At 39.8% G+C, this 27,863-nt stretch overlaps 2 protein-coding genes across 5 annotated transcripts in view; one reads left to right on the plus strand and one right to left on the minus strand.

Annotated features, from left to right (window-relative positions):
• The window catches only part of PCYT1B (phosphate cytidylyltransferase 1B, choline), a 31,320-nt gene extending 12,024 nt beyond the window's left edge, over window positions 1–19,296 (minus strand). Inside the window, exons 1-2 of one of the 2 annotated variants that reach the window (XM_044442620.1) lie at window positions 19,219–19,296; window positions 26–125 (exon numbers count right to left, since the gene is read on the minus strand). In XM_044442620.1, coding sequence (XP_044298555.1) covers window positions 26–125; window positions 19,219–19,290 — 172 coding nt within the window. In that variant the 5' untranslated portion in view covers window positions 19,291–19,296. Of the gene's footprint in view, window positions 1–25; window positions 126–9,623; window positions 9,794–19,218 lie in introns of those variants that run through there. The other variant, XM_044442621.1, reaches the window with a different exon arrangement.
• A 1,717-nt stretch (window positions 19,297–21,013) lies between these two features.
• Window positions 21,014–27,863, plus strand: part of POLA1 (DNA polymerase alpha 1, catalytic subunit) — a 217,588-nt gene continuing 210,738 nt past the window's right edge. For all 3 annotated transcript variants that reach the window (XM_044441804.1, XM_044441805.1, XM_044441806.1), the window contains exons 1-6: window positions 21,014–21,171; window positions 24,884–25,008; window positions 25,291–25,387; window positions 26,129–26,209; window positions 27,224–27,339; window positions 27,498–27,560. In XM_044441804.1, the coding sequence (XP_044297739.1) occupies window positions 21,120–21,171; window positions 24,884–25,008; window positions 25,291–25,387; window positions 26,129–26,209; window positions 27,224–27,339; window positions 27,498–27,560 (534 nt within the window). In that variant the 5' untranslated portion in view covers window positions 21,014–21,119. The remainder of the gene's footprint in view (window positions 21,172–24,883; window positions 25,009–25,290; window positions 25,388–26,128; window positions 26,210–27,223; window positions 27,340–27,497; window positions 27,561–27,863) is intronic.

Raw genomic sequence — 27,863 nt, forward strand, 5'->3', positions numbered from 1 at the left:
CTGTATCTTACAAATTGGGACTCACCTGGAGTTCCAAGGCGGGCCTGAGCCACTGTGAGCTTTTCATGAGGAGCTCTGCACTGACAGCTTGTTTCACCTGCAAATGGAGCAGGTGCAGACAAAGTCTAGAAAGGGGAGAAGGACAGGTCAAAGGGATAGAGGACAAAGTAGATTGTCAATCAGTGGAACTGATCCTTGCCATCACCCAGAAGCACTGGGTATCACTACAAAGCATGTCATCTCAATCTTAATGAGAATGATGCCTTTTACAAAAGCTTGGTTCTAGTCCAGGTCTATTATTATTATTATTATTATTATTATTATTATTATTATTATTATTATTATTGCAAGGGTGTGGGGAGGCATGGGCAATCCATCTGCCTACTCATTTGAAGTCAAACTCTTACTGGCTTCAGCTTATAGAAGATAGAGCATTCACAGTTGCTTCTTCTGTACAGTTGACACAGTAATAAGGTGGAAGATTATGCAATAGCAGTTTTCTTGGATTGCTTACAATGTGCATTGGGATATTTCTAGATATGCCTTTACAAAATATGACCAAGGATTCAAGGCCTCATTCAGGAAAGACAAGTGTTAATTTATATAATCTGAAATGGTTAGAAATAGTGTTTAGTAGATACATAGAAGAACCCCCCCCCCCCCGATTATTTAGAAGTATGAAAAAAATCTGCCTGGAACCATCTCTTGCTTTTTTTTCTACTGAAGAAGTCACAATAGCACATTCCTGCATTGTTTTTAAAATACATTTCCACAGAGTTGGAATATTTGAGAAATTGGGTTCCTTGCAGGAAAGGCAGGACATAAATGAAATGCATGCATACATATATAAACTAGAAGCTCTTTCCTTTAATACTTAAGGAGCTGAATACTGTGACCACTTCATATCCCACCACCTTTTTTATTTTGTTTTGTGATAATGGAATAGGGAATAAAAGGTAAGGCAAGCAGTGGTATGAGGAAAAGTTATAAACAGCTAACTTTAGCTTGTCATACATACCCTATCCACATTAGTAATACAACTGCAAATTGTTATTTCCTGACTCAAAAATATAAAACAAGAATGACATAAGTGAAAATTTCTGAAGTTTATTTCAAGCCAGTGGATAATTTATGTACTCCAAGCCAGTTTGTCTCTCCCTCCTAGCTCCTCTGGGCAACGTCAAATGCAATGGCAACCCAGCATGATAAATCATCATGCTGGGTTGCTGGTTAAGTGCCAAGAACCTACAATGAGCCTGCTAGATGACTGGACAGAGCTCATTGTGGGAACTTTGCTCCCTCCCCTCTTCCTTTCCTTCCCCCTCATTCTTCCTTGTAGCATCCCAGGAGAGACCACAGAGATGAATAAGGCTCCTCTCTTTGACAATTCTGATTGTGAGCCAATTTCATTGCTGTCAGACCCCACTATGCAACAGGGCTCATGACCCGGAGTGCAGTGGGAAGGATGGGGAAACCTACTGGGCACCCCTGGAGACTTCTGGAGCAGGAGCTGGGGATGTCTGATTTGGTCTGCATTGCTGATCCATTTGGGGAGCAGCATCACTGACTGGATCAATGGTTCCCACCTCTGTTCTCCTGCTGCACTCTCAGGCAAGAGGTAGCAGAGGTGCCTGATGGGCTTGGTGGTGCTGTCTGGAGAATGGGGCAGCGCTGCTAAGCTGATCACTAACTCCTGCCTCCTACCTGAAAAAGGAGGCAAGAGGACAGCTGGGTCAAAATGGGGGCAGCTGTGAGCCATGCTCTCTAGCCTGCCATTTGCCAAAGTAGTAATGTCCACTGTTGCCAAGAGACTCTCTCGTTCTGAGGCTAAATGCACAATGAGTTGTGTTGTCCAAATTTGGATTTTATATATTTATTTATGGCTTTTCTATACGGTCATTTATTCTAAAGAATCTCAACAACAAGCAATCATGGTAGCCTTGAAACTTGAAGAGACCATTGTGGTTGATCACAATAAGTCACAATGGTTGGTCAGCCCCTCTGCACACTGAATAACATTAGGCAGGCCTTTTTATTTAGTCTGGGCATTAGATGCTGAGCTTTTGTGCAGTGTTTTTACCTTGTTTGGGTTGGGGTTTGTTTCTATTCTGCTACTCTTTTATGCTGCCTTTTATATGTTTATTGTGGTTCTTCTGTTTTAGCTATGTGAGCTACTCTGGGAAGATTATCTGAACAGCAGGACAGGAACTGTTTTAAATAAATAAGACAACTAAGTTAACTAAAACAGCCCTCAGAGAAATTGTCCTGTTTAATACAGTTGGTTGAAAATTTCTCTTCAGTGATATGCAAGACCTTTTCAACCCTCCTTTTAACTTTGTGTAAGTATTAACTGCTCTGATTAAGGTAATGCTCACCATACCTTCTAGAGCCAGTTTCTGAGAAAACCACTCCCATTAAATGTCATAGCTTTAGCTCCACTTCCTGCTAGATTTCCCCCCCTCAGCCTCCTTTTTTTCTCAAGTGCCAGCTCTGTGCACCGGGCGTGTATGTATGTGGGGCGGTGGCGGGGGGCGGGGGGGGGGGAGAATCTACCCATAGGAAGAAATACTCCATTCTTAATTGGAAGGAGACATTGTCCTGAACTTTGGTGGGAGCAAACCTGAACTTTAGGACCTAGTTAGATCCTCAAATTGTATGGGCAAAGTAGCATATTTTTGTTGCTGTTGTTATATTCCTTGAGTACTTTGCCCTGTTCTTATGTGTATCGCAAATCACTAAACTGGGAGACCTTTGTTGACTGTAGAACTTGCTGTTCAGAAAGCTATTCCACATTTCTAGTTCTACAATAGGTTGATGCAGGAAGTGGGGAAGACCAGCTCAAGTCCTGCTTTAACAGAGACAGGGGAACAAGCTGGGTTTGCCCACACATACCTCTCTCTCAGAGTCCAAGTCTTTCTCTGTAAGGTGGCTTTGTTCTAATGAGTTCCCAATAAGGTAGAAAGCAAATGGTGGCCAACTTTGGAGCAAGAAGAAAACTTGGGGGCAGAGGCAAGAAAGAACTTGTTAGGATCAAAAGACCGCAAGGTGCTATTATAGTAAGGCTGGATTGACCCAGTCAGCCAGATCATACTGATTCCATCTTACTCAGGTCCAGAAGATAAAAGCCTCCCTTTTGTCAACAGATGCAGATTTTCACACAAATAAAAGGACAGGTCACCTGGTTCTGCTGTTGTAACACAAATGTCCAGGCACTCCCAAGTAGCCAATCTATTCAAAGGGAAACTGTCCAGGTACCTGAACAACAGGAATCTTCTAAAATCCATTTCAAAGCTGGGAATGATCCATCACCAGACTGTCAATGAACCAAAAGAGGTTCTTCTGAAATCTCTCCCCAAGCAAGAGGTAAGAAACCAGAGGAGATATACTCCTCTGGAATAGGGAGATGGGGAACTTTTCCAGCAGAACTGTCAGGACCAAGTCTCCCAGGAAGTAAATTAGTTGGATGCAGGTATGTGGAGAGATTGCCTAGGGTTTCTCTGGTACAGGCACCCAGGTGTAGTTTTTCCCCAGTCAAAGGGAGAAGACCTGATACAGGCACCAGGAGTGGGTCTTCAAGGAACCAGGTAGGCAACTTATTACAGGGCTGTGCTAGCTAGATGGTATTTCTAGACATTTTTTCTTTGTCACTGATTTGCTACTTTGAACCACTTATGGATGCATGCTGAGAATCTGACCAACCTTCTCCCCATTCTGTACTTTTCGTTAATCTGTAATAACTCTTTTATCCTGTTTTCACCAAAACCCAGCTTGTGTGTTTGACGATCAAATGAGGGAGGCTCACAAGCTGCACACCATATTTTTCCACACTCAGGGTGCATGCAGTGTGCTGAACATAATTGCACTCTGCCAAGAACACAAATAGGCTGCAAAAAACAAAAAAACAAAAAACAGACCCAGCACAAAGGACCCCAATGGAATCTTCAGCCACTAGTTCCCAAGTGACTGAGAGTGTGTGCAAACTGAGGTGACTGGGATTGTTTTACTCATGGTAGTGGCAGGTAGTATCAGCTGGCATGCTGCACGAAGCATGTCCTCAGATGGGGTTGCTTGCTTTTCAACTGACTAACCACGTAGTGCAGTGTTTTCTGTATATTATACATGATCATACAGTCTTTCCTTTATTTTCTAATCACTGTCTTTTCCCTTCTGTCTTTGTGGTAGTTGAGTGTTAAACTGCCTTTTTCTTTCTAAGCAAGGTCAACTTATACAACATCCAACCAGACATGGTTCATGCTGGGATAAAGAGGAAGATAGAAATGTTAAAACAATAATGGCTATGGTCTGAGGCCTACAACTGGTAATCATGACCTAGCTAGGAAAAAGCTGTTTCCTGGGAGATAACTTGAAGAAAATAGGTCTGTTCTGTGGTCTTTTCTCTCCCCCCCCGCCCCAACCTCCCTTTCTCCCTGCTGGTAGAAGAAGCAGAATGTTTTGATCGTGTATGCTTAGGAATTCTAAGAAGCCTTCCTTTGGCATCCTCAAAATAGTTTATGCTAGCATCACTGTTGATCAAGAGCAATGACCCTCAAACTGTTAGGGTGCTTCCAGACAAGGCACTTGATAGCGCCAATACTGTGCTTCATTTATAAATTTGATGGAATGTTCAGATGTTGTCATCTTCCTACAAAAGGAAGGTTGCTTCACCTTCAAGCAAGCCATGATATCTTGGTTAAATGACATGACAGATTGCAACTGGTGACTGATTAGGAAAATGGTACCTGGCACACACTGTGACTTAAAAGAAGCCACCATGGCTTGTTTTGATGTCCAAAATGGGTCTATGTGTTGGGGGTGATTTTTACACACGCACAAACACACACACACATGTTGAGGGGGGAGAGAGAATGAATGAGTCAGTCAGTCAGTCAGTCAGTCAGTCAGTCAGTCAGTGTGGTGTTGTGGTTAACAGTGTGAGACTGGGACTTAGGCAATCTGGGTTCTATCCCTGCTTGATCATGAAGCCAACTGGGTGATTTTGGGCCAGTCACAGACTCTCAGCCCAACCTCACAGGGTTGTTGTGGGGATAAGATTTCAGGACAGGAAGAGGAGAATGCTGTAAGCCACTTTGAGTTCTTTGTAAGAAAAAAGTAGGATATAAATCATATAAGTAAATGCAAATTATACAACCCCCCCCCATGCTATTGTGATTATACAATAGTCAAAGCCACCAGTATTTTGAATTTTTACCTAGTTTGGATTTCTTGTTCAATGAATCATGCAGAGACATATTATGGGGATTTGTTGTGGAGTATAGCCAGGAACTATGCATGAATTTCACTCTTACTTTGACTTGTTGTGAAACACAGAAACAGAGCGAGTCAGAAGGGGTCTCCCGGGCCATCTAGTCTGACCTTCGGCACCAGCTGGCTCCGCTCACAACATGTCCACCATGTGCATGCCCACACCAGGTGAGGATTGGTGGCTGAAGTGGTTTATGAACCTCAAGCAACTCTAGAACAGTCCACGTGCTCTGGATGGTTTCTGAACCACCCCAGCCAGGCCCAGCAAGGGTAATTTGATAAATCAGGAGGCATGCAGCTGGCACACAGGAATGTGGTTGACATGTCGGCATTGCTTATTGGCCATCCTCAGGTCATGCAAACTGATACACACACTCCAAAAGCATTTGCTCTGATTCAGAGCTGCACCAATTTTTGAATCTGACATGAACTCTGTGGAAATGGGGCTGTTCTTAAGGGCACCATTTCAGATTTCATACACTCTGGGGGATGGGGGAGTGGGCAAAGAGAGAACTGTAAGAGAATGTTCAGCAAAATCCAAAGAGGTGCTCCTGGGCACACTAAGCATTCAATTGTCAAAAACGGTGTATCTTAAGAACATTGGTATGGTTATTTTCCTCCCATTCATACCATAACTTATAACAACATTAGGACAAGTGTATATAATATATACTAGATATGATGGGTAGGATGATCCATAGATGACGTTTATGATTGTAACATGGATTTCAGTCAGCTGGATTGGGGTCAAATTGAATTTAAGTGTTTGGTGGGCTGTGTTATAAAGAAAGGTTGCACAAACTGAGAAGAAAATTCTTTGCTGTACAATATATTACTACAGTCTAATGGAAATATGAGGCAGCTCTTCTACTTTCTTCTTCTCTTTCCATTTATTGCCCCTCTCTTTCTAGATCTTCTTCTGGAGTTCCCCTCATTTTCTTCCTTAAATCAATTATTATTTTGATGGTATATTTGTTAATCAACAACCATCATAAGAATAACAAAATTAACAACAACAACAACAACATCATCATCATGGAGCAGGGTCTTGTGGATCTATTGAGTGGACTTAAGGATCTAATTGAGTGAGTTTAAGGATCCTTTTGTCCTAGCAAAAATTTACACATAGAATAATAATTATCTAAGTAATATGGATGGCTCAAATGCTTACAGGATTGTGACTGTACACACCCCTCTCCCCATATAACATGGGTCAGCAACTTAGCATAAGCTCGTTTGAGGAGGAACAATAACTGTGAAAATCAAGTATTGGGGCATTCATGGCATGTGCCCACATCCTGTATGCCTGGATAGTTTTTATACTGGTCCACTGGGTACAGAATGTTGCTGGCTAACAAAAGCTGCATCTTATACCTTTTACCTAGGAATAATTCATGTATGAGACTCAGTTCTGTGTAGCTATGCACATGACTGCAATGTAAACATCTCAGCTGGGCTTAGTAAATAGCACGCAAAGTTCACCAACTTTCAAACTCAGAAGGCAGATGGATACAGCACTGCACAGTTAGGACATCTTTACTCTATTATCGGAATTTAGTTTGATCTTCACAAAGGTATCAACATAGTAGGTATTTTCTAATAGTACAGTTTCCATATGATATGCATCTAACACTTGTTTCAATTTTAGCACCTGCAAATGAGAGAGGGATGTAAAGTTTTAACTGTCTCTATGAACATAATTGATTTCTTACTTTTTTCCCCCTTGGTGAATCTACAATATGTATATTTGGTCATCATCCTCTGTTTTTTAAGTCATCTGTTTTATCTACTACAACTCTGATAGGCCATTTGATCTTGTAAATCAGGAAAAAAAAACCCCAAAGCATAATTTTCTGATCCTTTTATAAGGTTACTTGGATCTAAGAAACTCTTGTTGATTTCTTCTCTGTTTTACCCATGTTCCAAGATTTTAAATATAACCGTGGGCAATAATAATATGGTGACTTGAAACCAGCTCCCACATAAAAGCTGTGATGGCGTGTTATTTCCTGCATTAGAGTGATAGTTTGTTCTCTGCCACTTCAATCACTGTTCCTTCCTGAAGCTTGACCTGGTTAACCATATTTCCTCTAACTCCCCCTCCAGGTCATTATCTGCACATTTATGTCATGCAAGAATGCAGGGATGAAGGAATGAGATAATACATAGGAAATAAGTATATAGTCCAACCATAACCTCACTTTAGAAGTATGAGTTCCATAAAACTTTGTGTAAAGTTTTTCTCCTGTAATTAATTTTAAATGCTTGTGAAAATCTAAGTCAGACCTTTCTTTATTATGTTCAGTATCTGTATACTGCTTCATATCTAGGTAGATCCTGGAGTGGTGAACAGTAAAAACACTAAATCAGATAGAACAAAAACAATACTTTTTTTTTTTTAAGTTAACATTAAAACCATGGTTGGCCAAAAAAAAAAAAAAAAAATCTTGGAACCAAGATGTTTTCCATAGGCACCAAAAACATCACAATATTGGTGCTTGTGTGAGCTCCAGAGGCTGGAATTTCATAGAAATGGAGTCAGTACACCTAAGATTCTTCTTCTGGTAAACTCCAGTCAACATGAGAATAATATCTTGCTGTTTCCACATGGACTCATGACAAGTTCTTGTAATATTCGTATAGTTTTAGCAGCCACAAACATTTCCAGAAGTAGGCTATCACAATAGCTAACATTTATATTAAAGTATTATGCCTATTATTTCCTTTCATTCATTCTACTTGTCAGATAGTGTAATTGTAATATTACAAAATACTTTGTTCTGTCTGAGATTTGAACACAAAAGCCAAACAAATAGTATAATAAGAACAAAAAACTGAATAAGTGGAAATGTAACTCTATTAAAAAGTTAGTCCAAGTGCCGTCCATCAATATTTATAGGTCCTGAATACCTTTTAAAATTGAAGCTTTAATTTAATAATTAGAATTAATTTTCAGAAAACACTGGCCAAAACCATGTGAATATTTCATTCCAGTGTTAAATATTCGTAGTGGTACAGTGCTAACTTGGCAAATTGGCTGCCTTTCTGAGTTTAACTTTCTCCAGATGCAGCAACCTTAGGACATAGTGATGGGAGAGATTAATAATAGGATACAGAAAAAGGAAATATCATGGTAAAGCACTCAGCTCTCAAGATGCTTCTTGTTTTACAGAAGGGATGGGGAATGTATAGCCCTCCAGATGTTGTTGGACTCCTGTCAACATTGGCTGCAACATCTGAAGGGCCACATGTTCTTCACTCAAGTTACTGTACACTGTCACTTAGGAATGGTTAAGATTCTTAGGGTAGAATTAGACACTCTTTTCCATCACTGAATCACTGATCCCCTTCTCAATTCTAACCATATTTATTCATAACTAAATCCCACTGAAATAGGTATACTTTACTTCCAAGTATGTAAACTTCTTAATACATTTTTACTTTCAGAAGTCAATTCTATGTCCCATTCACATAAACTAGAGGCCATCTCTTTACAATTCCCTTTTGAATCATAATCTGCAAGTATATTCATCTATTGCCATGCAAAACTACCCAGTAGTTTTTAGGGTAGCTGAATAACTTATGGAACAACAACTTCAGAGCATCACCAAAGTGAGCTATTATTCCCCTGTCCCTTTAAAAAAAATAGCTAAGCAAAGTCTCCGACTGATAAAAAATGCATATGCAAAATCATAACAATGGAAACAGTCAACATAGAAGCCGGTCAAATTCAAGACAAGAGCCATGCAGTGAGGAAAGGATTCTTTATTCTATATGGAGCTGGAGTCTTTGCATGCACTATAGATTAATTATTGAAGAAATGCAGTTTTTCCCTGATGCAAATCCCCAATTCATATGACTCAACTGCTTGAAAGTAATATGCCTGTTAAAGACACAGTGTTACTGGAATCCCTAGAGGGGGAAAAAGTGGGGTCTGTGACAGTCTTTGAAATGCTACTGTAACAGACATGTTTTGATGATAATGATAATTGTGAAATTCTGTTTCTCAGCCATTTCATTTTTTAAAGTCAGCAGAAAGGCAAAGAGCAGGCAAGGAATAAATAAAGAGTTCTGCTGAAAATATGAATCTAACAAAGGCTAAAGTGCCATTTTTGCATAGCCTGACATGCTTTTGTTGAAGGAGACTGGTCACAGAAAAATACTATGATCTCATTGTCTACCTTAATGCAGTAGGCATAATTAATGCTTTGTAATACACATTCTTAGAATAAACAAAAACGTAACATGGATTAGGCTGTTCTTTCATTTCGATTCAGCCTGTAAAGCATTGGTTCCATTATATCCTAATAAGGCAAAGAGCTTCAGGATAGCAAATAAATGTTTCCTTTGTCTTTACTTACCAATCGAGGCTGAGGGCATGTGTGCTCTATCTCCTCCATGGTTTCTGAAGGAAGCTCATTAGAAAAGGATTTTGGGATACCTGTTTCTGACTCAGCATTAGTTGCAAGCACTGGCATGGCCAGTGAATGCTTCTCTCCGTGATGCCCTCTCTGCTATTCTTTTCTCAGCCAGATAATGTTTTCCTTTCTCATGTAATTCTGTCCCCCGCCTCCCCCCTTCTCTTCCTTTCCTTCCCTGGAGAAATTAGAGGTTTTTCTTTCAAGGAGAAGCCAAGAGGCAAGGCCTCAGTTTATCACTATAACAACCAGCTAGCAACAGAGCAGTTGGTACAGGATACAGTATTCTGATTTGCATGATGCCTTCTGGTTGGTTACTGTCATCATAGTACCACTTTAACTGAGTTATGCGATATATACTGGGAGGCGGGTTGTTATGAATGCCATCTGAATGGTTTCTCCTTTATTTGGTGCGGTGTAGTTTTCGACACAAACAAAATGTGCTTAAGCATTGGACAAAGCTTCACAATATCAACATTCATGATTGTGAAATAGTTTTATGCTGCATTCTCTTTTCTGATCCTGTTATATACACAGAGAAATCAATGCTTAGCCCTTTAAAGACTAAATGACTCTTTAACTCTTATTTCATTTTTTATGAAAGGCTGTGTGTGTGTGTGTTTTCATCCTCCTCTTAACTGCACGGTCATCTTCAGTTCTTGTGAACAAAATATGTATACACATGACTCATACGTACTTGTACTTCTGTGTGCAAAAATACCTGGTCTTCATATTTAAAATGTAGGATTTAGTACAATAACCACTGCCCCTAAGAATAACTAAATTATTCAGTTACTCTTTACACATCGAGGTTTTTACAAGGTAAATAATAAAATAGACATAAAGTTAAATGATTAATAAGACTATTTAAAATAATTTTAATAAAAATAAAGTAAATTTAAGCAAAAATAAAGTACAAAAGGTAAAATCTGGTTCAGGCAGCAGCAATTAGCAACATAAAACCATTAAAACCATAGACCAAGGGCTCACCCACCAAAATAATGGTGAAAAAAAGACAAAAAAAGATAGTGCCTAAAAGAATAAAGAGATGGCACCAACTGGACCTCTGATGGAAGAGAGTTCCATGATGGGGGCACTACTGTGGAAAAGGCCCTTTTCCTTTAAATGGCATGCATGCACACATACAATGCCAGCTGTGTTGTGGTGCTGAAAGGACAGCTCCTCTTATTAGTAGCACTCATGCAATTATATAAAAGTATTACATGAAATCACTTGAATGCCTTAACTCAGTGGAGGAACACATACTTTACATGTAGAAGGGCCACACACACTTTACTTGCTGCCAGTCAGTGTAGGCAATAATGAACTAGGTGAACCAATGGCCTGACTCAGTAAAGGCCATTTCTCTGCTTATACCCCAACATTACCAACACTTTAGTAGCTAGCTAAGTACCGTGTTGTTGGTTTTTTTTTTTTTACTCATTCTCACAATACCCTGAGTGTTTAGCATTGTGAGTTTTAGGGGTACACTGGCAAGAACCAGTCCAAAACCATGAGCCTTAGCTAGTCTTATTAAGGGAACCATAGCAAATTCACATACATTAGAGTCCCAAGCAAATTCAAAAGTCTCTGTGGCATACTAGTCTAGTAATGCCACTCAAATATTTGTTGGATGCAGTTACTATTCTCCAGCACAAGTAAGCAAGCAAGCAAGCAGGGTTACAGGAAGTAGGCAGGAATGAGGGATCAGACAATAAAGCAACAACCAAAGCAGCCTGGATACCTAAACAAACCACCATAGGCTAGAAGCCAACAGGGGTGCAATTGGTCAGCAAACAACAATGAACCAACTAGGGTTTGAAGTACTTGGCAAGGCATCCAGTCCAGTCCCATCCAGTTCCAGAAATAAAAGTGTTTTCAGCAGACACTGAAGGTGACAATGTTGGTGCCTGCCTGACCTCCAGAGGCCAGGAGCTCCAAACAAACAATGCCTCTACACTAAAGGGCAGACCCCAACTAGGTCATAGGTCCATACAGAACTTCCATGCCACCTATTACCTCAGCGACTAGGACAGGAATCCTGGTAGCAAGGTTTAAGATTTATACATGAGCACCAAAACCTTCTACCTGGCCTGGTAGCAAATAGGCAGAGTAGTTACTAAAGGAGTTTCGTGCTGAAAAGGTGCAGCTCCTTACAACAGTAGAGTTGCACAGGTGATGCACTCTGGATAATGTTGATACTAGACAGGAATGCATGTGAGTAAAACATAGTGCTTAGCATGTATGATTGTTTTTGCTTTTGTTTCAGAGTTTTATCATTTTAACAAAATTACAATTTTATTTGTCATTCCACTTTATTTTATCTTTTGCATTTTAATTGTATAATTTTAATTACCTTTTGGTAATTTTATTGTAATGGCTGCCCAAAAAGCATGATGCTAATGGGAGGCTTTTTAACAAATTTCACAAATCAATAAAATATAGTTAAAGTTTTGACACTTTGGAAGCTAGTTGTATACCATATTTCTTGATTCACACAAACACCTCTGGGTAAAAAGTGCATGATTTAGCATTGTGAAATTCAGTGGCACGCCACATGCCTGATATCTGGATAGTCCTACAGACTGGCTTATATTAACCTTTGTGTCCATTTTATATCAGAGAGCCAGTGTGGTATAGTGGTTAAGAGTGTGGGACTGGGACTCAGACGACCTGAGTTCTAGTCCCCGGTCAGCCATGGAGCCAACTGGGTGGCTTTGGGCCAGTCACAGACTCTCAGCCCAACCTACCTCACAGGGTTGTTGTTGTGGGGATAAGATGGAGGAAGGGAATGATGTAAGCTGCCTTGAGCCCTTTGTAGGAAAAAGGCAGGATAAAAATCGATAGATAAATCAATAAATAAATATCACTTCTACTTATGTAATAGGAGGTTCCCTTCTCCCCTTTCTCCTTGCATCCTCCTCACATCCTTCTGAGCCTGCTGAATTCTCCATAGCAGACAATGGGGTGGGGGGTGAAGGGGAAGGATTATCCAGAGATGTCCATTCTACTGATGAAAGGATACAGTTTGAATACAACTCATGATTTACAGAGCTGATAATCTTAAATAAATAGTGTTGGTTGGTTGGTTGGTTGATTATATGGTGTAACGCAAGTGAGATCTATCAAATTAAACTTTTGCAATAGGAAAGCACTGAGGCTTTTTACAGTACTTCTAGACAGGCTGTCAAGTATTACCCCTACTGAATCATCATGATTACACCCACAATCCATATGGGATGCCTATGTTGATTATTGCTTGTGCAAATGTACTAGCTGGATCAGCATGAACTGTAGTGCCCATCTTTCAAGTTAGTATCGTATAAATGCAGTGATGATAATGTGTCTCCTTCTCTTTCTTGAAAAATCCATTTTTTCCTCTTTGGAGCTCCTGCTACTGAGGAAAGCAGACCACTTGAAGAATCCTTAGGGCAAAGTAGAATGCAGGGAGTAACAGGACTTGCTTCTATCCAAATGAAACAGGATTGCTCCCTATTGTCACTGTCACTTTGTTTATTTTATTTCTATACCCTACAGTAGCCCAAGTTCTTTGGGCAAAGTACAACCATTCAAAAAATACTATATACAGTATAAAATATAAACATCAAATAATACAGGATAAATAAAATACAAAAAAAAATCAGGAAATTCCACAAGATATTTAAAACTGAATCTGAAGCAACAAACAACTGAGATGGGTCAATACAAACTTGTTAATACAGCTGAGTTTAACTGTAGCAGCTTAATTTACCTCCCCCCACCAAAAAACCAACAACAGCAACAACCAAACCTTCCTTGTAAATAGAGCCTAAAACCAGCTGTAGGCAAATAATGACTCATGGCCAATCTTTAGAGATAAGCAGTATTATTTAAATGTCACTTCAGACAAAGAAAAGGCAACTGAGAAAAAGATGCATTTTTGCAAAGGGGAAGGTGGGGAAAGTCAGAGAAGAGGAAGTAAGAGAAAGCATTTAGAGTAATGAGGAATATATGAAATCTCAGTGTAGAATTTGAGTAATATATTTTTTTAATGCACTGGAAAAATGGAATATTCCAAGATTCAGCCAATGGAAAATGTAAAAGACCTGCCCTTCCTTCCTCCCTCCTCCCCCGCAATTTAAGGCAAACTATGTGAGAGTAATTCTTATTGATTTCAGTTTCACTTCTGAGTAAACATGCAGAGAATCAGACCAAATGTGCATTACACTTTTAAGGGGATTCCCCACCAACCTAAATTCTCTCACCTTTCCTTTTGCCACTTTGAAATCAACTTGGCCTAGTACTTAAGATTTTGTTGTTAGTCACGAAGTTGTGTCTGACCCATTGCGACCCCATGGACAACATTTCTCCAGGCCTCCCCTGCCCTCCGCGATCCCCAGGAGTCCATCCAAGCTCACACCAACTGCTTCAGTGACTCCATCTAGCCACCTCATCCTCTGCCGTCCCCTTCTCCTTTTGCCATCTATTGTTCCCAGAGTTAGGCTCTTCTCCAGGGAGTCCTTCCTTCTCATTAGGTGGCCAAAGTATTTGAGTTTCATCTTCGGTATCTGTCCTTCTAAAGAGCAGTCAGGGTTGATCTCCTCTAGGACTGACCGGTGAGATCGCCTTGCGATCCAAGTACTTAGGATAGCAATGTTTTATTGTTGGGAAAATGCATTTTCATCCCAAACTGCACCATATATGTAGTCAACTAATATATTATTAATTTATAATTATTTAAGATTATATACCTTTATTGTTATTTGTCATCAAGTCATCTCCAACTTATGATGATCCTATGAATAAATGATCTCCAAAGTATCCAGTCTTTGACAGCCCTGCTCAGCTCTTGTAAACGCAAGGCTTGTGGAACTGCTGCATCTCATAGCTAGTTTCCCTCTTCTTATGTCTTCAACTTTCCTTAGCATTATTATCTTCTCCAGTCAGTCTTACCTTCTCAAGATCAGCCTGAAGTATGCCAGTGTCAGTTTCAGTGTCATTTTGCTGCTTAAGCTTTTCTTTAAGTGGCCTATTCCAAAACTATTCCAGGTTTAAAAATCTGGCTCATATCATATTCTCCAACCCGAATCACTTTTCAGTCTTGATAAGAGACATGTATGGGAAGAAGATACCACTTGTCCCCCCAGAGGGTGTAACTTAGCAGAACTGTTAAAAGATGCCCTCCTCCACAAACTAGAGGAATAAAAGGTCACAGAGTCAGTCAATGCCCCTAAAACTCAGGGTGGTTCTCAAGAGGAGAACACAATAACAACAGCTTGCTTTCATAAGGCCTCTGTGCTGTGCTGGGACAAGAGTTTTCTGTGTGGGACAGCACTCTAGTCAGCACTTTTGCAGTGTGCACTGAAATATTTGGACAACTCCTGCCTTGCTGGTTATGCCCTTGTCCTGCTTTGCCATTTTTTACCTGAAGTAACTTGGACTACACACTAAGCACCTCTGATGCAGTCTGTAGAATAGAGCTTACTGTGATGCGGTTGTCTGTTCTGTGCTAGTAAGGCAGGTCCTTTATTTCCTAGTATTATTGGCACTACATGGATATGTTTGTTCAGGTTACATGTAGACAATTTCATCACCTCATTCCAGCTCAACAATAAATACAATTCCTTCTGTCTGGGATGGTCATCCTCTTCCACTGAGTGTGCAGCTTTAGGAGAGATGCACATGGAGAGGTGAGGGAGGAAGGGGACACATTATTTAAAACATTTATACCCCATCTTTACCTGAGATGCCTCTCAAGACAGCTCATAAAACAGTAACAGCATGTTAAAATACAATATAAAGTTCCAATTTTAAAACCCTTCAACCATTAAAGTACTGGGAAAATAAAAACGGTTTTGGCTTGACACTGAAAAGAATAAAGTGTAAGGGCCAGATGCATCTATCTGGGAAGCAAATTCCAGAGCCAGGGCAATACCACAAAAAAGACCCTTCCCCAGGTAGCCACTGTTCCTTTAAGAAGGGCTCCCAAAGAGGGACCTCAGTGGAATATCTTAAAGTTGGGGCAGGTGTATATGGAAGTAGACATTCCTTCAGATAAACCATTTAAGGCTTTATATGTCAAGGTAACACCTTAAATTGTGCCCCAACTTCAGTTGGTAACCAATGGAGGTGATATAGGACTGATGTTGTATGATCATGTCTGCCAGTCCGAGTGAGCAATCTCTATTCTGTAGGAAGTGAAGAATGTGGACCATCTTCAAGGATAGTCCCATGTAGAGGATAGCCTCATAAAATAATCTAATCAGGAGGTTACCAGAACGTGGATTACTGTTGCTAGACTCTGCTCATTCAGGTAATGACGTATTTGATAGATCAGCTGAGGCTGATGGAAAGTGCTCCTTGCCACAGCAGACACCTGGAATTCCAGGGATAATGCTAGGTCAAGGAGCACTCCCAATCTATGCACCCTGTCTCCCAGAGGGAGTGCAACCCCACACCCAGGACAGGGCAAATATCACTCATTCAGACAGCTGAACCAACAGAACCTCCTCGTATCTGGAGTAAGTCTCAGTTTATTGGCCCTTATCTAGAATATCATGCCATCCAGGCACTGGTTCATCACGTTCACTTCTTCACTTGGATTAGATGAAAAAGAGAGGTAGAACTTGGTGTTATAAGTATATCATTGCCCAAACTCTCCCAGCAGTTTCATGTAGATATTGAACACTGTGGGGGATAAATTGGAACCCTGCAGAACTCCATGGCATAATTGCCATTGTGCAGAGCCACAGTCCCCTGGCACTACCTTCTGGGACTGGCTGACCAAGTAGGAGCAGAACCACTGCAAAGCAGTGCCTCCACCCTCCAACTCGGCCAACCTATCCAGTAGGATACCATGGTCAATGGTATCGAAAGCTGCTGAGAAGTCTAGAAGAATTAGTAAGAATGCACTCCCCCTGTCCTTCTCCTGGCAAAGGTCATCCCACAGGGCATCCAAGGCAGTTTCAGTGCCAAAATCAGCCTGAAAATGGACTGAAATTTCGTATTTATTGGATATAAGTAACTGGACTCACTTCAGGCAACTAAACATCTTTACTTCTGTTAAACATCCAGAAATGGGAACATCGAAAGAAAACAGAACATCAAACATGAACTAAGAGCATCTGGCTATAAAAAGTCTTTTATTTATGTGGAGGAAATGTTTGGATGACCTTCTTTGGCTTCATAATCTGTAATGTATGAAACTGGAAGTCAGTATTGAATTGATCTTCCTTTACCCCTCCTCTCTGTTCTTGGCTTATTATTCTAATTTGTTAACTGGCATTCCTGGATCAGATTTAATGAGGAACTCTGGCTTAATATAAGCCAAGGTTGGTGCACCAAAGCTAGAACATATGAGGAAGGAAGAGGAAGGAAGATTGGCTCTGATGCTTGTTCCTATGTTCATAAACTGTGGTTCGTGAGGCCTGGTAGATTGTCTGAACTTGGCTACTTGGCTACTGAATGGTCCTTTGGGGTGCAATCTAAGGAAATAGCAGAGAATAAAGTTGCAGGGACATTTCTTCCAAATGGAGAAAGAGCCAGTATCAACTGGACAGGACATTTTCCTAGGACCAACTAATCACTGCATGGCATCCTGCCTTGATCCAATGTCATCAGATACATTGAGAATAAAAGAGAACAATTATAAATACTAGGCATAGGAGGAAACATAACACAGGATAATGCCGAATTTGGGCAGAACAGCAAGAGCAGTAATACATCACCTTTGAAGGATAAATAGCTGAAATTGGAGAAAAAAAGATGTTGCTTTAAAGTTCCTTTAATGTCCATTAGAAGGACTGTATGAATTATTTAAGAACAAGACCAAAGATAAGGCTGACATTTCATCACCAACTGTCTCATAAATGATGGCTTCTATCAAACTTGGGATCTTTTTTATGATTGGCTGGAGAAACGGGACTTGACTTAGATTTAAAGATGTTTTTAAATTTTTATAAACTGATTTGAATTTGATTATAGAATGTTGAAAAGATATGTTATAAGGGGCTGACCCAGTACATCCAATGTATTTGATGATTGATGTTTTTAGTTTAAACATTTTAATAAAAATCTTTAGGAAAAAAATGATGGCAACTAGTCTGGTAGTATGGATTTATTATATACCAGATGCCAGAAATGTGACATTTTCCATGTGTCAGCAATAAACTGCTATGCACAGATACAGTTGAAAAGACTGAGTTGTATATCAGGAAATACCTAGTTCAGCTATCACCTCTGCCATGAACTCTACATACTTTAGGGATGAAACAACACGCATAAACCCAACAGCAATATGTGGGAACTATGTTATAAAGGCCACAATGCTATGCATGTTCAGACAGAAAAGTCCTACAACTACTAGCATTTCCCAGGCAATGTTGCACAATTATATTCCTGTCTGAACATGCATAGCCTTGCACCCTAAGAAGTGCAGCCATTATAAACCTTTTAGTTTCGTTGGGCATCCATCTATTACCTTGCCTAATATGGCAGGTACTGACAGTAGCCATGAGCAAAAAGATTTTGATGGTATTATGCTAGCTCTTCTTTCTTCAACCTAGCACCCTCTAGATGTGTTGGATTGCATGTCCCATAATTTCCAGGGGACTGTAAGAGATGCAGTCCAACTTTTGGGAAAGGCTGTGCTAGCTACTAGCACCTGAAGTGTTTAGAATCCATGACCTGTGTATCTTCTTCTGTAACTGAATTATTAGGAATTGATCTCATATGAGGAAGCAAATAATGCTTCATTTGTCAGGCTCACAAGAGCTTTCTTCAGTTGCATAACTGAAGAAGAGAGTTCTGCCCAGGGAATGAGTGGCTTGCCTGGAGAACCCAGGAAGATCTTGGAACCATGCAACAAAGCATTTGTGTCATCTCAAAAGTTTAGGAAGTTTAGGCAAAGTTTAGGCAAAGAGCACAAAGGAAGCAATGGCTTTGAGTATCCTCAGGATGGGGTAGAATAAAGAAATCTGTTTGGTTTTCTTCAGAGTCCTGGCTTTTTGAAAGAATTTAGGGTTATGGCTTATAAATTTAAGGTGCTGGTGATGACCTATAAAGTCCTAAATGGATTAGCACCTGGATAACTGAAGCAGTATCTCCTTCCCTATGTGCCTACCCACCTCTTAAGATCTGGGACAGAGGCCCTTCTTCGGGAGCCCCCATTGAAGGAGATTAGGACTACCTGGAGAAGGGCCTTCTCTGCGGTAATGCCCCGGTTATGAAGTATGCTCCCTAGAGAGGTTCATCTGGTGCTGACACTTTATTCTTTTTTGGTGCCAGGCTAAGTCCTTTTCATTTTCCCATTATTTTAAGACTTGGCTATGATTTTAATTATGGGGCTTTTATTGTATAAGGAATTATTTGGATGCTGTGCTCTATTCTACTTTTTGTAAGACCATCCCAAGACCTCGGTAGGAGGCAGAATATAAAAGTTTAAAGTAAATAAACAAAATAAACATTTAAATAAATCAGTAGAATCTTGTATAACGGTAACCATTGATTCTATAATGACATATAGGATTAAGCTATATTTAGCAAATAAAGAATCACTTACCTTTCGCTGACATTTAAAGGAATGAACAGCTGTTGTTCCATTTTCTGTCTTTCGTTTTAGATGGCCTACCATTCTTGATAGTGTGCTTCTCTTTCACGGTACTGTCTGCAGTTTCCTCTTACAAACTGAACAAATCTTAAGTAGCTCTGAGTCCTGGACAAAGGTTGTGCCAAGCTGTTCTGTATGACTGTCTCAACAAAGTTTAAAGATCATGACAGCATAATCTGTTAGTGATAAGAATATTTACAATAGGTTGCCCAAAGTTTGCTGGCTATTGTCTTCCTGCCTATGCAAATTTATATGCTGAGTACAATATGAGGGAAGTAATCAACTGATATTTTTCTGGAATTGTAAATCAGTGAGACTATGCAAGCTTATTTGAAATTAAGGAGCAGTAAGATTTATTTATTTTATGGCTCACTTTTTTTTTTTCCTTTCAAGGAACTCAAGGACGCTTTCAATATTATCTTCACAACAACAGTCCTGTGAAGCGGGTTGGGCTGAGAATTTCTGACTGGCTCAAAGGCATCCAGTGAGCTCCATGGCTTCATGTGAGGACTAGAACCCAGATCTCGTGAGTCCCAATCCTTCACTCTTAACCACTACACCACACTGACTGTCAAACTTAGAGCTTACTTTTGTCCTAAGTTTGGGACCAGAATCAAAAGGCCATTGTTTAAGTTGCACTGGAACTATGGCTACAGTTTCAGTTTGAAGAAACAATTGTATCATTAGCTAAAATTCTGGTGCAGATTGGCTGACAAAACAGTCATGTGCACTGCCAAGAGCAGAATAATATGTCTGCTTAACATTTCTAATATTATATTACACATAACAAGTATGGGAAGAATCCTATGCACTCCCCCCTCTGGGATATACACCTTAATGTGGTGAAGGGGTTTGAAATTCCAAATGTACATTTTAAGATTGACATTATAAATAAAGATTCTGAATCATTCAAAGAACAGCAATAATGCTAGGTTCATAAATATGTAGGAATGGATGGTAACACATGTACAAGTCTATTTGCTTGCTTTCAGCATTGGGGCAAGAGATAAAAAACGGTGAATGGGAAAGAGCAAACTGGAATGGCAGAAAGATATGTTGTGGAGGGTGCAAGTTTATTTACAGCAATCTTTCTCGATCGAGTGGTCTTCAGATATGCTGGACTACAATTCCCAGCACCCCCAGGAAACTGCTGGCTGAGGATGCTAGGAGTTGTAGTCAACATATTTGGAGGTTCCAGGCTGTGGAAAACTGATGCAGAGGATCGCCCTGTATAGTATTATTTTTAGCATCAAGTACTGCCACTGAGGAGTTTGTGCTTTTTTGATGAACTTTTTTTTTAATTGTAAACGTTCGTGATAGATTTAATAATGACGGTACAGAATTAAAACTTTAAAACTAAAGACCAGTCTTACCACAGTTTTAACTAGCGACGTTCCTTCTTATATATAGTGTACCGGTAACTATTGCAAACGATTTACGTGTAACAGATAACATTATTACATTCCTGATGGTTGGCGTCCCAGTTACTTGAGCCTCGCACGCTTCCAGCCCCCTCCGTCATTCCACAATTCTTTCCCGCCCGCCTCTCTCTTTCTAATGTTCAGAATGCAGGAAACTAGAAAGAGAGGGTGTGCAGTTTGCCACCGCAACCGCGCGCGCCCTTTTCCCCACCCAGAAACCACTCAGCCACTCATTACTCTTCCTCTTCGACCCTGAAGCGGAATAGGAAGAGCAGATATCGTTTCCGCGGCCTCTGATTGGCTGCCTGTCTGTCCGGGGCACTCGGGTCTCTTTTCTCGCGCCACTTTCAGGCGCTTTGGCGCGAGAGCGTGAAGCAGTGGGCCGGTTTTGGAGGCTTGCAAGCGGCGTCCTTCTCTTTAGCTCCCCGCGCCATGGATCGGAGTGAGCGACCGCGCGATGGGGCTGAAAATGTTTGCCATGGAGGTGAGAGAACGAGCGCAGAGCACGGCGGCGGCAATGGGATGTAGGGGGCGGTTGGAGGAAACGGCCAGACTCGGACGGCCACGGGAAAGCAAGGGAGCGAGGAGGTAGATGAGCCCATTTAACGTGGTGTCGGCAGACAGGCGCTGATGCTCGTAGTGGAGAGGCTGGCGGTAGCCGGGGATGTTGCTCTTTGGAAAGCCTGTTAAATTGGGCCATGAACTAAGCAGTCATAAATAGGGATGGTGACTTCTAGGCAAGCCTGTTCTGAATCTAACAAATAGTCTTGCAACCCCCGTTTCCCAAATCTGAGTCGGGATCAATGGTTATTTAGCATGCAATCCTTTCCATATTAGACAGAAAAAAAAGCCTACAACTCCCAGCATTCCTCAGCCATGCATAGGATTATGCATTTAGAGAATTCCTATTATAGGATTTTCTTCCGGAGACGTAAAAAAACTCATGGTGTCAATCCTACCCATGTGTACTCAGAAGTAAGTCCCATGGATTTTAGTGTGTGTTATTCCCCGGTAAGTCTTAGCAATAAATAATGCAAATAAGTGATTTGCAACATCAAGCCATGCTCTAAAACTCTTCATACATTTCCTGTTTGGTATTAGATTTGTTGTGCAACCCTTACATGTTTGTATGGAATCAAGTCATCCTAGGCTCTGTGTTGCTTGCTTTCAGGAACAAGGGTGCTTTCAATGCTTTTTCCTTCCTTATGATTTCTTTGCTTTCCTTTGAGTATGGGTAAATACTCCACTTTTCATCAGCATGACTTGTGAATTATTAGGAAGGCTAAAGGCTATTAGGAACTCAGTCACAATTACTGGCCCCAGGGCAATTGCAGCATCTGAATGAAAACTATTTGTTAGGTTAAATGCTCTCCAAATGCCCAGTGACTGAAGACAGAAGCCCATGGAACATTGTTGTTATAAGGCACAGCTGGTAGGGAGGCTGGATACAGTCAGGATAGTTGTTGAAGCCTCTGACCGGTAGAACTAGTCTAATCAATAATTCCCAGAGTAGTCTTTTGAAAGGGGGTATGTAATAAGAAAAAGCTGCTGCTGTTCACTTCTCTCCAAGGCTTCAGAGTTTCTTTCCTCTGTAACAAATAAAACCCTAACTATTCCAAATAAAAATCCTGTTTGATTTTTTTAAGGTGGGAGTAATACTTGGGACATTCCTTAGGCGACATACATACCTTGAATATTAATTTTTCCCTCCTCCACTTTTTGAATGTTTGCATAATTGTTTTTGTGACTGGCAGAGATTAATATGAAAACTCATCACCAAACATTTTCCTTGTATTTCTAAGTAGCAGTGTTCTAGAAATCTAACTTTCATAATCCATTATTAGCAAGATTTGTCCTCTTATGAATACTGATCTGGTTTAAGAGCTTCACAAAAAATGTAATTAAAATCACATCAATGTATGCTAATTTCAGTTTTTTCAATATAGCCATAACCATCTATATTAAAAGTCCAATTGGATTTAGTAGGAGATATTCCTTAGTAAACATACATAGAATTTCACCTGTGCATTTTTGTTCTTAAAATTAGGAAAACTAAATGGATCTGGGTTTAGATTTCAGATAAATGATGTCTGGGTAAACAAAAGATATATTGATAGCTATCATTTAGTCAGATTAATAAATTGGTAGTGCACCTAAGATAGTGCTAACAATACCTAGGATGGGATTATTTAATCTGAAATAGGTGCATGTCATAATCACTTGTATGAATAGAAAGTATTTCTAGCAAATGATTTGAGCCAGGAGTTGAAAATCTGAACAGGTGGAAAAAATGACAGCTTGTTAGAAAGGAGAAGTGGGGAATGTGAGGCTGTTCAGTTGTTGTTGACCTTCCATATGATGTTAGATTGCAACTCTGATCAACCCTGATCAACATAGCCAGTGAGCGATGATGAAGCACAGGTTTTCTATCCTTGGTAGAGTGATTGTGTCTACTGAATACTCCTTTATCAGGGGCTGCACAGGGTAGTAAGAGCTTGCTGTCTTCCTCATGCTGTTATTGTATGACATATTGTTGGTAGATGTGGTGCAAAGGGCTTCAGTGGAGGGTGGAATTGCTCCAAACTGAGTAAGTGCATCTTGTGCAAGCAGAAGTTTTCAGTAAGTATCTGAAAACATTGGTAGTATTCTGTTCATATAATATTTGGACACAGCCCACTGTTTGAATTGTGGGAAATGAAAATGAAGGAAAACACATGCATTTAGCATGCTCAAAACTCATGAGACATATCTTTCATATGTATATGCATCTGAAAAAAGTTAAATTGAGAAGGTAAACTGCCCAGTTTGACTGTTTTTATTTTATAAAGCATTGTGTTTTTAGATATTGGAAATGTTTTGTGGACTCCTGTTCAGAAATTTTCTGCTACATCCACTTCATTGTTGTTTACTTAACGTGTTTTTTAACTAAACAACCACAAGAGCTCCAGGCCTGGATACCTTGTGTCACATCTAATTCTACATTAGATTTCAGGCTAGTAACAGTATTTAGGCACTTTCTTTATCCCTTTTTTAATTTACGGTACATATAGATTACATAGCATGTAAAACTACTGTATTGGATTGCAGTGGTGGAATTTATTTTAAAACTATTTTGTAAGGAAAATGGGTAGCAGAGTCCATTCAGCTTCTTGTATTCTTTGCTACAAATAATAGTTTTGATTACTATTACCTGTTGGTGAGATAATGAATGGAAGATACAAAGGAACAAATTATTGACATTAATTTTTGTAGGGTGCATGTAGGGAAAACTATTAGTGAGTTATAACATTTGTACCTTTGTTTGGGGAACCTCTTGCTTTGGTGGTCATGCATCCTCCCTTTCCCACACTCACTTTTGACTCTTTCTTTACCCTTTTTGTCTGTCTCCTAGAATATGTGTATTTTCCTATGTGTTCTAGCTTCCTCTGGCCTTTCATTGATTATTTTGGCTATTTTCAGAGAATCCATTTCTTGGATTCTCTGGAGATTTGTTTTTGTTTTGGTCAGGGAGTGGTACTTTCTGTGGGGCTTCAAAGTTTTTTGTCACTGATCATTGGTTCTCACAGACATTAGAAGCTATTGGAAATCTGACTTTTCTACTTCTACACTTGGTGCTTGGCCCCAACTAACCATCTGTAGTACAATGAAACACTATTTTTAACATTCTAAATATTACAATTTAAATGAGTAAATACCTAATTTTTGTATAGGGACAGGAATTGAAGGCTTGAATTTCTGAAAATGCTGCTATTTCTTACTACTTCTGAGGAGACATGCATTGTTTTGGGGGTTTTGGTGCTGATAGTGTTCTTCATACTTCAGAATAATTTGATTATGCTTGAGTGCAAGTAGACTCCAAGTAGATGTATTTTTCTTGATTTTAAAATGCTATTCATACTTTGAATATAGACATGGATGTGTTAGGTACTTGGGGGGGGCGGATTGGACTGGTTTTCTGAGTGGCAAGTGCTCTTCAGTTGCTTTGCCTTTGTGTTCACTACTCTGAACTTTTTCAGTCTGGAATTTCACTCTTGTGGTGAAAGAGGTTTCTTACCTTTGTTTAAAACCCTTATCTTTTATTGCTAATAACATTAGATTATCATAGCATAGTGTTCATTTTTCTGCTTAGGCCTCTTGTGTGCTTAGAATTCTGCAGTCCATTATTAACATTTGTTAACAACTATTGCACATTTCAGAAGCAACTGATTCAGCAAATCTTATAGCGTCACGTTCACGCCGTGAGAAGAAGTCTAAAAAAGGGAGACAGGAAGCACTGGAACGCTTGAAAAAAGCAAAGGCTGGTGAGAAAATCAAATATGAGGTAACTAAAAGAAAAAGAGTATTTGGATTTTAGTTCTTTATATTTTTAGCAGCTTAGGACTATCCTTGGGGGAGGTGGTTCCCTGTGTTGTGTGTGCACACTCTTGGCCTCTCTGAGTGTGTGTGTGTATAGAGAAACTTACTGAATGTGAATGGGCCTTCTGATGTTGGAGTATAATGGCCTGAATAGCTAATAGTGATATTGCTGAATATGATGGTTCTGTATATTCTCTGGTCTGTCTAAAAAAGAGGTACTGTTACAGTTGTTACACTCCTGTTACAGGTTGCGGAAATCACAAGTGTTTATGATGAAATTGACGAAGAGCAATACTCTAAGATTGTCAGAGAACGCCAAGATGATGACTGGATTGTGGATGATGGTTTGTGAAATGGATTATATTTTTCATCTCCCTGGGCTGACACTAAAGCTGCTTTTCTGTTAGTTTCCCTAAACCAAATCAAAAGCTGTCTATTTGGCTGATCCACATGTGAGCAGCCCAAGGACTGTGTGTGGCCCTTAATTCAAGCAACTCTCCTGTGACCTGTGTTGCCCATCTCTCCCCGCAACAGCTATTGCTGAGCTTTCCTGACCTATCCTTGGGTGGGAAAAGATTTGCAAGAGCTGCTCTAGCTTGCCATAAACTTTTTTTCTTTCTCAGATTCTTGAGAATGAAGCCATGGAATTTAGTGGCCTACAGTGGGAAAAGATGCTCTAGTCCTCCACGCTCCGTGGCTTTTCTCTGAAGGATCTAAGAATGAAGTCATTGACTAAGGCGGGTTAAAAGCTCTATGGAAGAACAAAGCTGCCTTTGTACAGTTGAAATAGTGAAAAAAGAAAGTAAGGGGAAAGTCTGGGTGTGTGAGCAAGAGACTGGAGGAAAGGGATTTTGAACCCTGCCCACTGCTAGCTCAGGGTCTACCCACAGCCATTTCTGACTATGCCCACTGCTAGTAGGGCTCTCAGGACTAAAAGGTTACCCACAATAGTTTGAAGGCTTAACAGCATTAGAAATAGCATTGTTTAAAGATTTCATTAGTGCCAGAATCTCTTAACATTTTTTGTTGCACTGGTAAATTCAAATGTAACTGTCTGTAATGTAGCAGATGTTCTTTTTGCACAGATGGGATTGGTTACGTTGAAGATGGCAGAGAGATATTTGATGAAGACTTAGAAGATGATGCTTTTGATTCTGAAAAGAAAGGTGAGTAAAAGTTCTTTTTCAGCATTCTCCTGAAGTTTTAAAAAGGAAAGTATAAAAGATTGCCGTAGTAATTCTTTGAAAAGTGACACATTTCTATATTGCTGATAAAAGTGGATTTTTATAGTGGGTGTTGGGAGCATAAGTTTTTGTATTTTGACCTGGTTATAGCATTGGTCTTCACATTGATTTATCCTCTGTTTGGCTTAAGCTGTTTATGATCTCTGTAGTCAAAATGTCTGCAGTTTTGCCAATTTAATAAGATTCCATTGAAAGTCCCTTTCAATCTGGAGCTTCTAAGGTGACGTGAACTGACTGCTGTGCAGCTGTTTCCTTGTCCAATCAAGCCATTAATGGAACTAAACCATCATTTAGCTATTGAACTGCACCTGTCACCATGAACAGTGTTCAGATGTAGCACAAAAACACAGTTCAGTATTACAAGAATAAGCCTTGTCTCCACTTAGACGAAGAGTTCAGAAGTGTTCGTGTCTGTTTTATTTTAACGCCAATCTGCTGTGTTGCCTGAAGCTGGAAATGGTGGTTACCATGACTTATGATTAATGGAAATAAGCCAGATTTAGGAAACTTAAGAGTTTCTATTATAAAAACTTAAATAATTGGGATAACACACTAAACTCTGGTTATTCTAAAATGAAAGTGAAAGCTTTCAAACTTTTTGCAGCCATTGCAGAAGAGATGGGGAAATATGCAAATCCAGGGAGAATCTAGTCTTGTGAAAAGCTCCATGGCTTTGGAGCACTTGTCATGGTGACATTTGGCAGTCAATAGGGGGTTAATTCACGATATGCAGGGATGTACCCCAAGTGCAAGATTTGTAGTGCTCCATTTGTAGGTTGGTAGTGTTACGTCTGAACCTGGGCACTTTTGGTTGTTTGTGGGCTAAACAATGCAAACAACCTGTGATTTTCTCCTGAATGATACCGAATCAGATCATAGAATTTGAGCTATGCTACCTCCTAGATGTTAAAGTACTGCTGATACATTATCTTGTAGGAAGAAGAAATGCAATTTCCCCAAATGAGAAGAAAAATGTGAAGAAGACTATGGTATCAAAGCCAAACACTATTAAATCTATGTTTATGGCCAGTACTGGGAAGAAAAATGCTGATGTAAGTTATTTTATGCAAAATATATAATTACTAATTTTATACTTCATTTCAAGACTGTTACTTTTTCTAATTTCCTGAAAAAGGCTGCTGAGGCTGTATTGGAAATGTTTTGTTCTTTAAGAGCTTATAAACTGATCACAGATACACTCATTCTGCAGAAAACCGTTGACCTGTCAAAGGATGATTTGTTAGGCGACATTTTGCAGGATCTGAATGCTAAGGTAGGAATTTGTTTCTGCTTGGTTTTTAAGATACAATTATTGCAGAAAGTGGGAGGGGAACAAGGCTTTAGGATTTTCAGCCTAAGTAAACCTGTTTGCATTTCTTCAGAAATTATGGAAATAATTTTAAATGTTTAACCGGATAAATAGTTAAAATCCCAATGTTTCAGGTATCTGAAAACATGCAGTATTTTGATCCAAAGTGAACTCTGTTTGTTTGTTGTAAAGTGTGAAGAGGCCTTGCTTTGTTGATAGGGCAGCTTTACAACAATTTTATTTCTTATGGACAGTATCCAACATTTT

The sequence above is a fragment of the Varanus komodoensis genome, unplaced genomic scaffold (assembly GCF_004798865.1).
Source record: "Varanus komodoensis strain SLA01 unplaced genomic scaffold, ASM479886v1 scaffold4, whole genome shotgun sequence".
In the NCBI taxonomy this organism is placed as follows: Eukaryota; Metazoa; Chordata; class Lepidosauria; order Squamata; family Varanidae; genus Varanus; species Varanus komodoensis.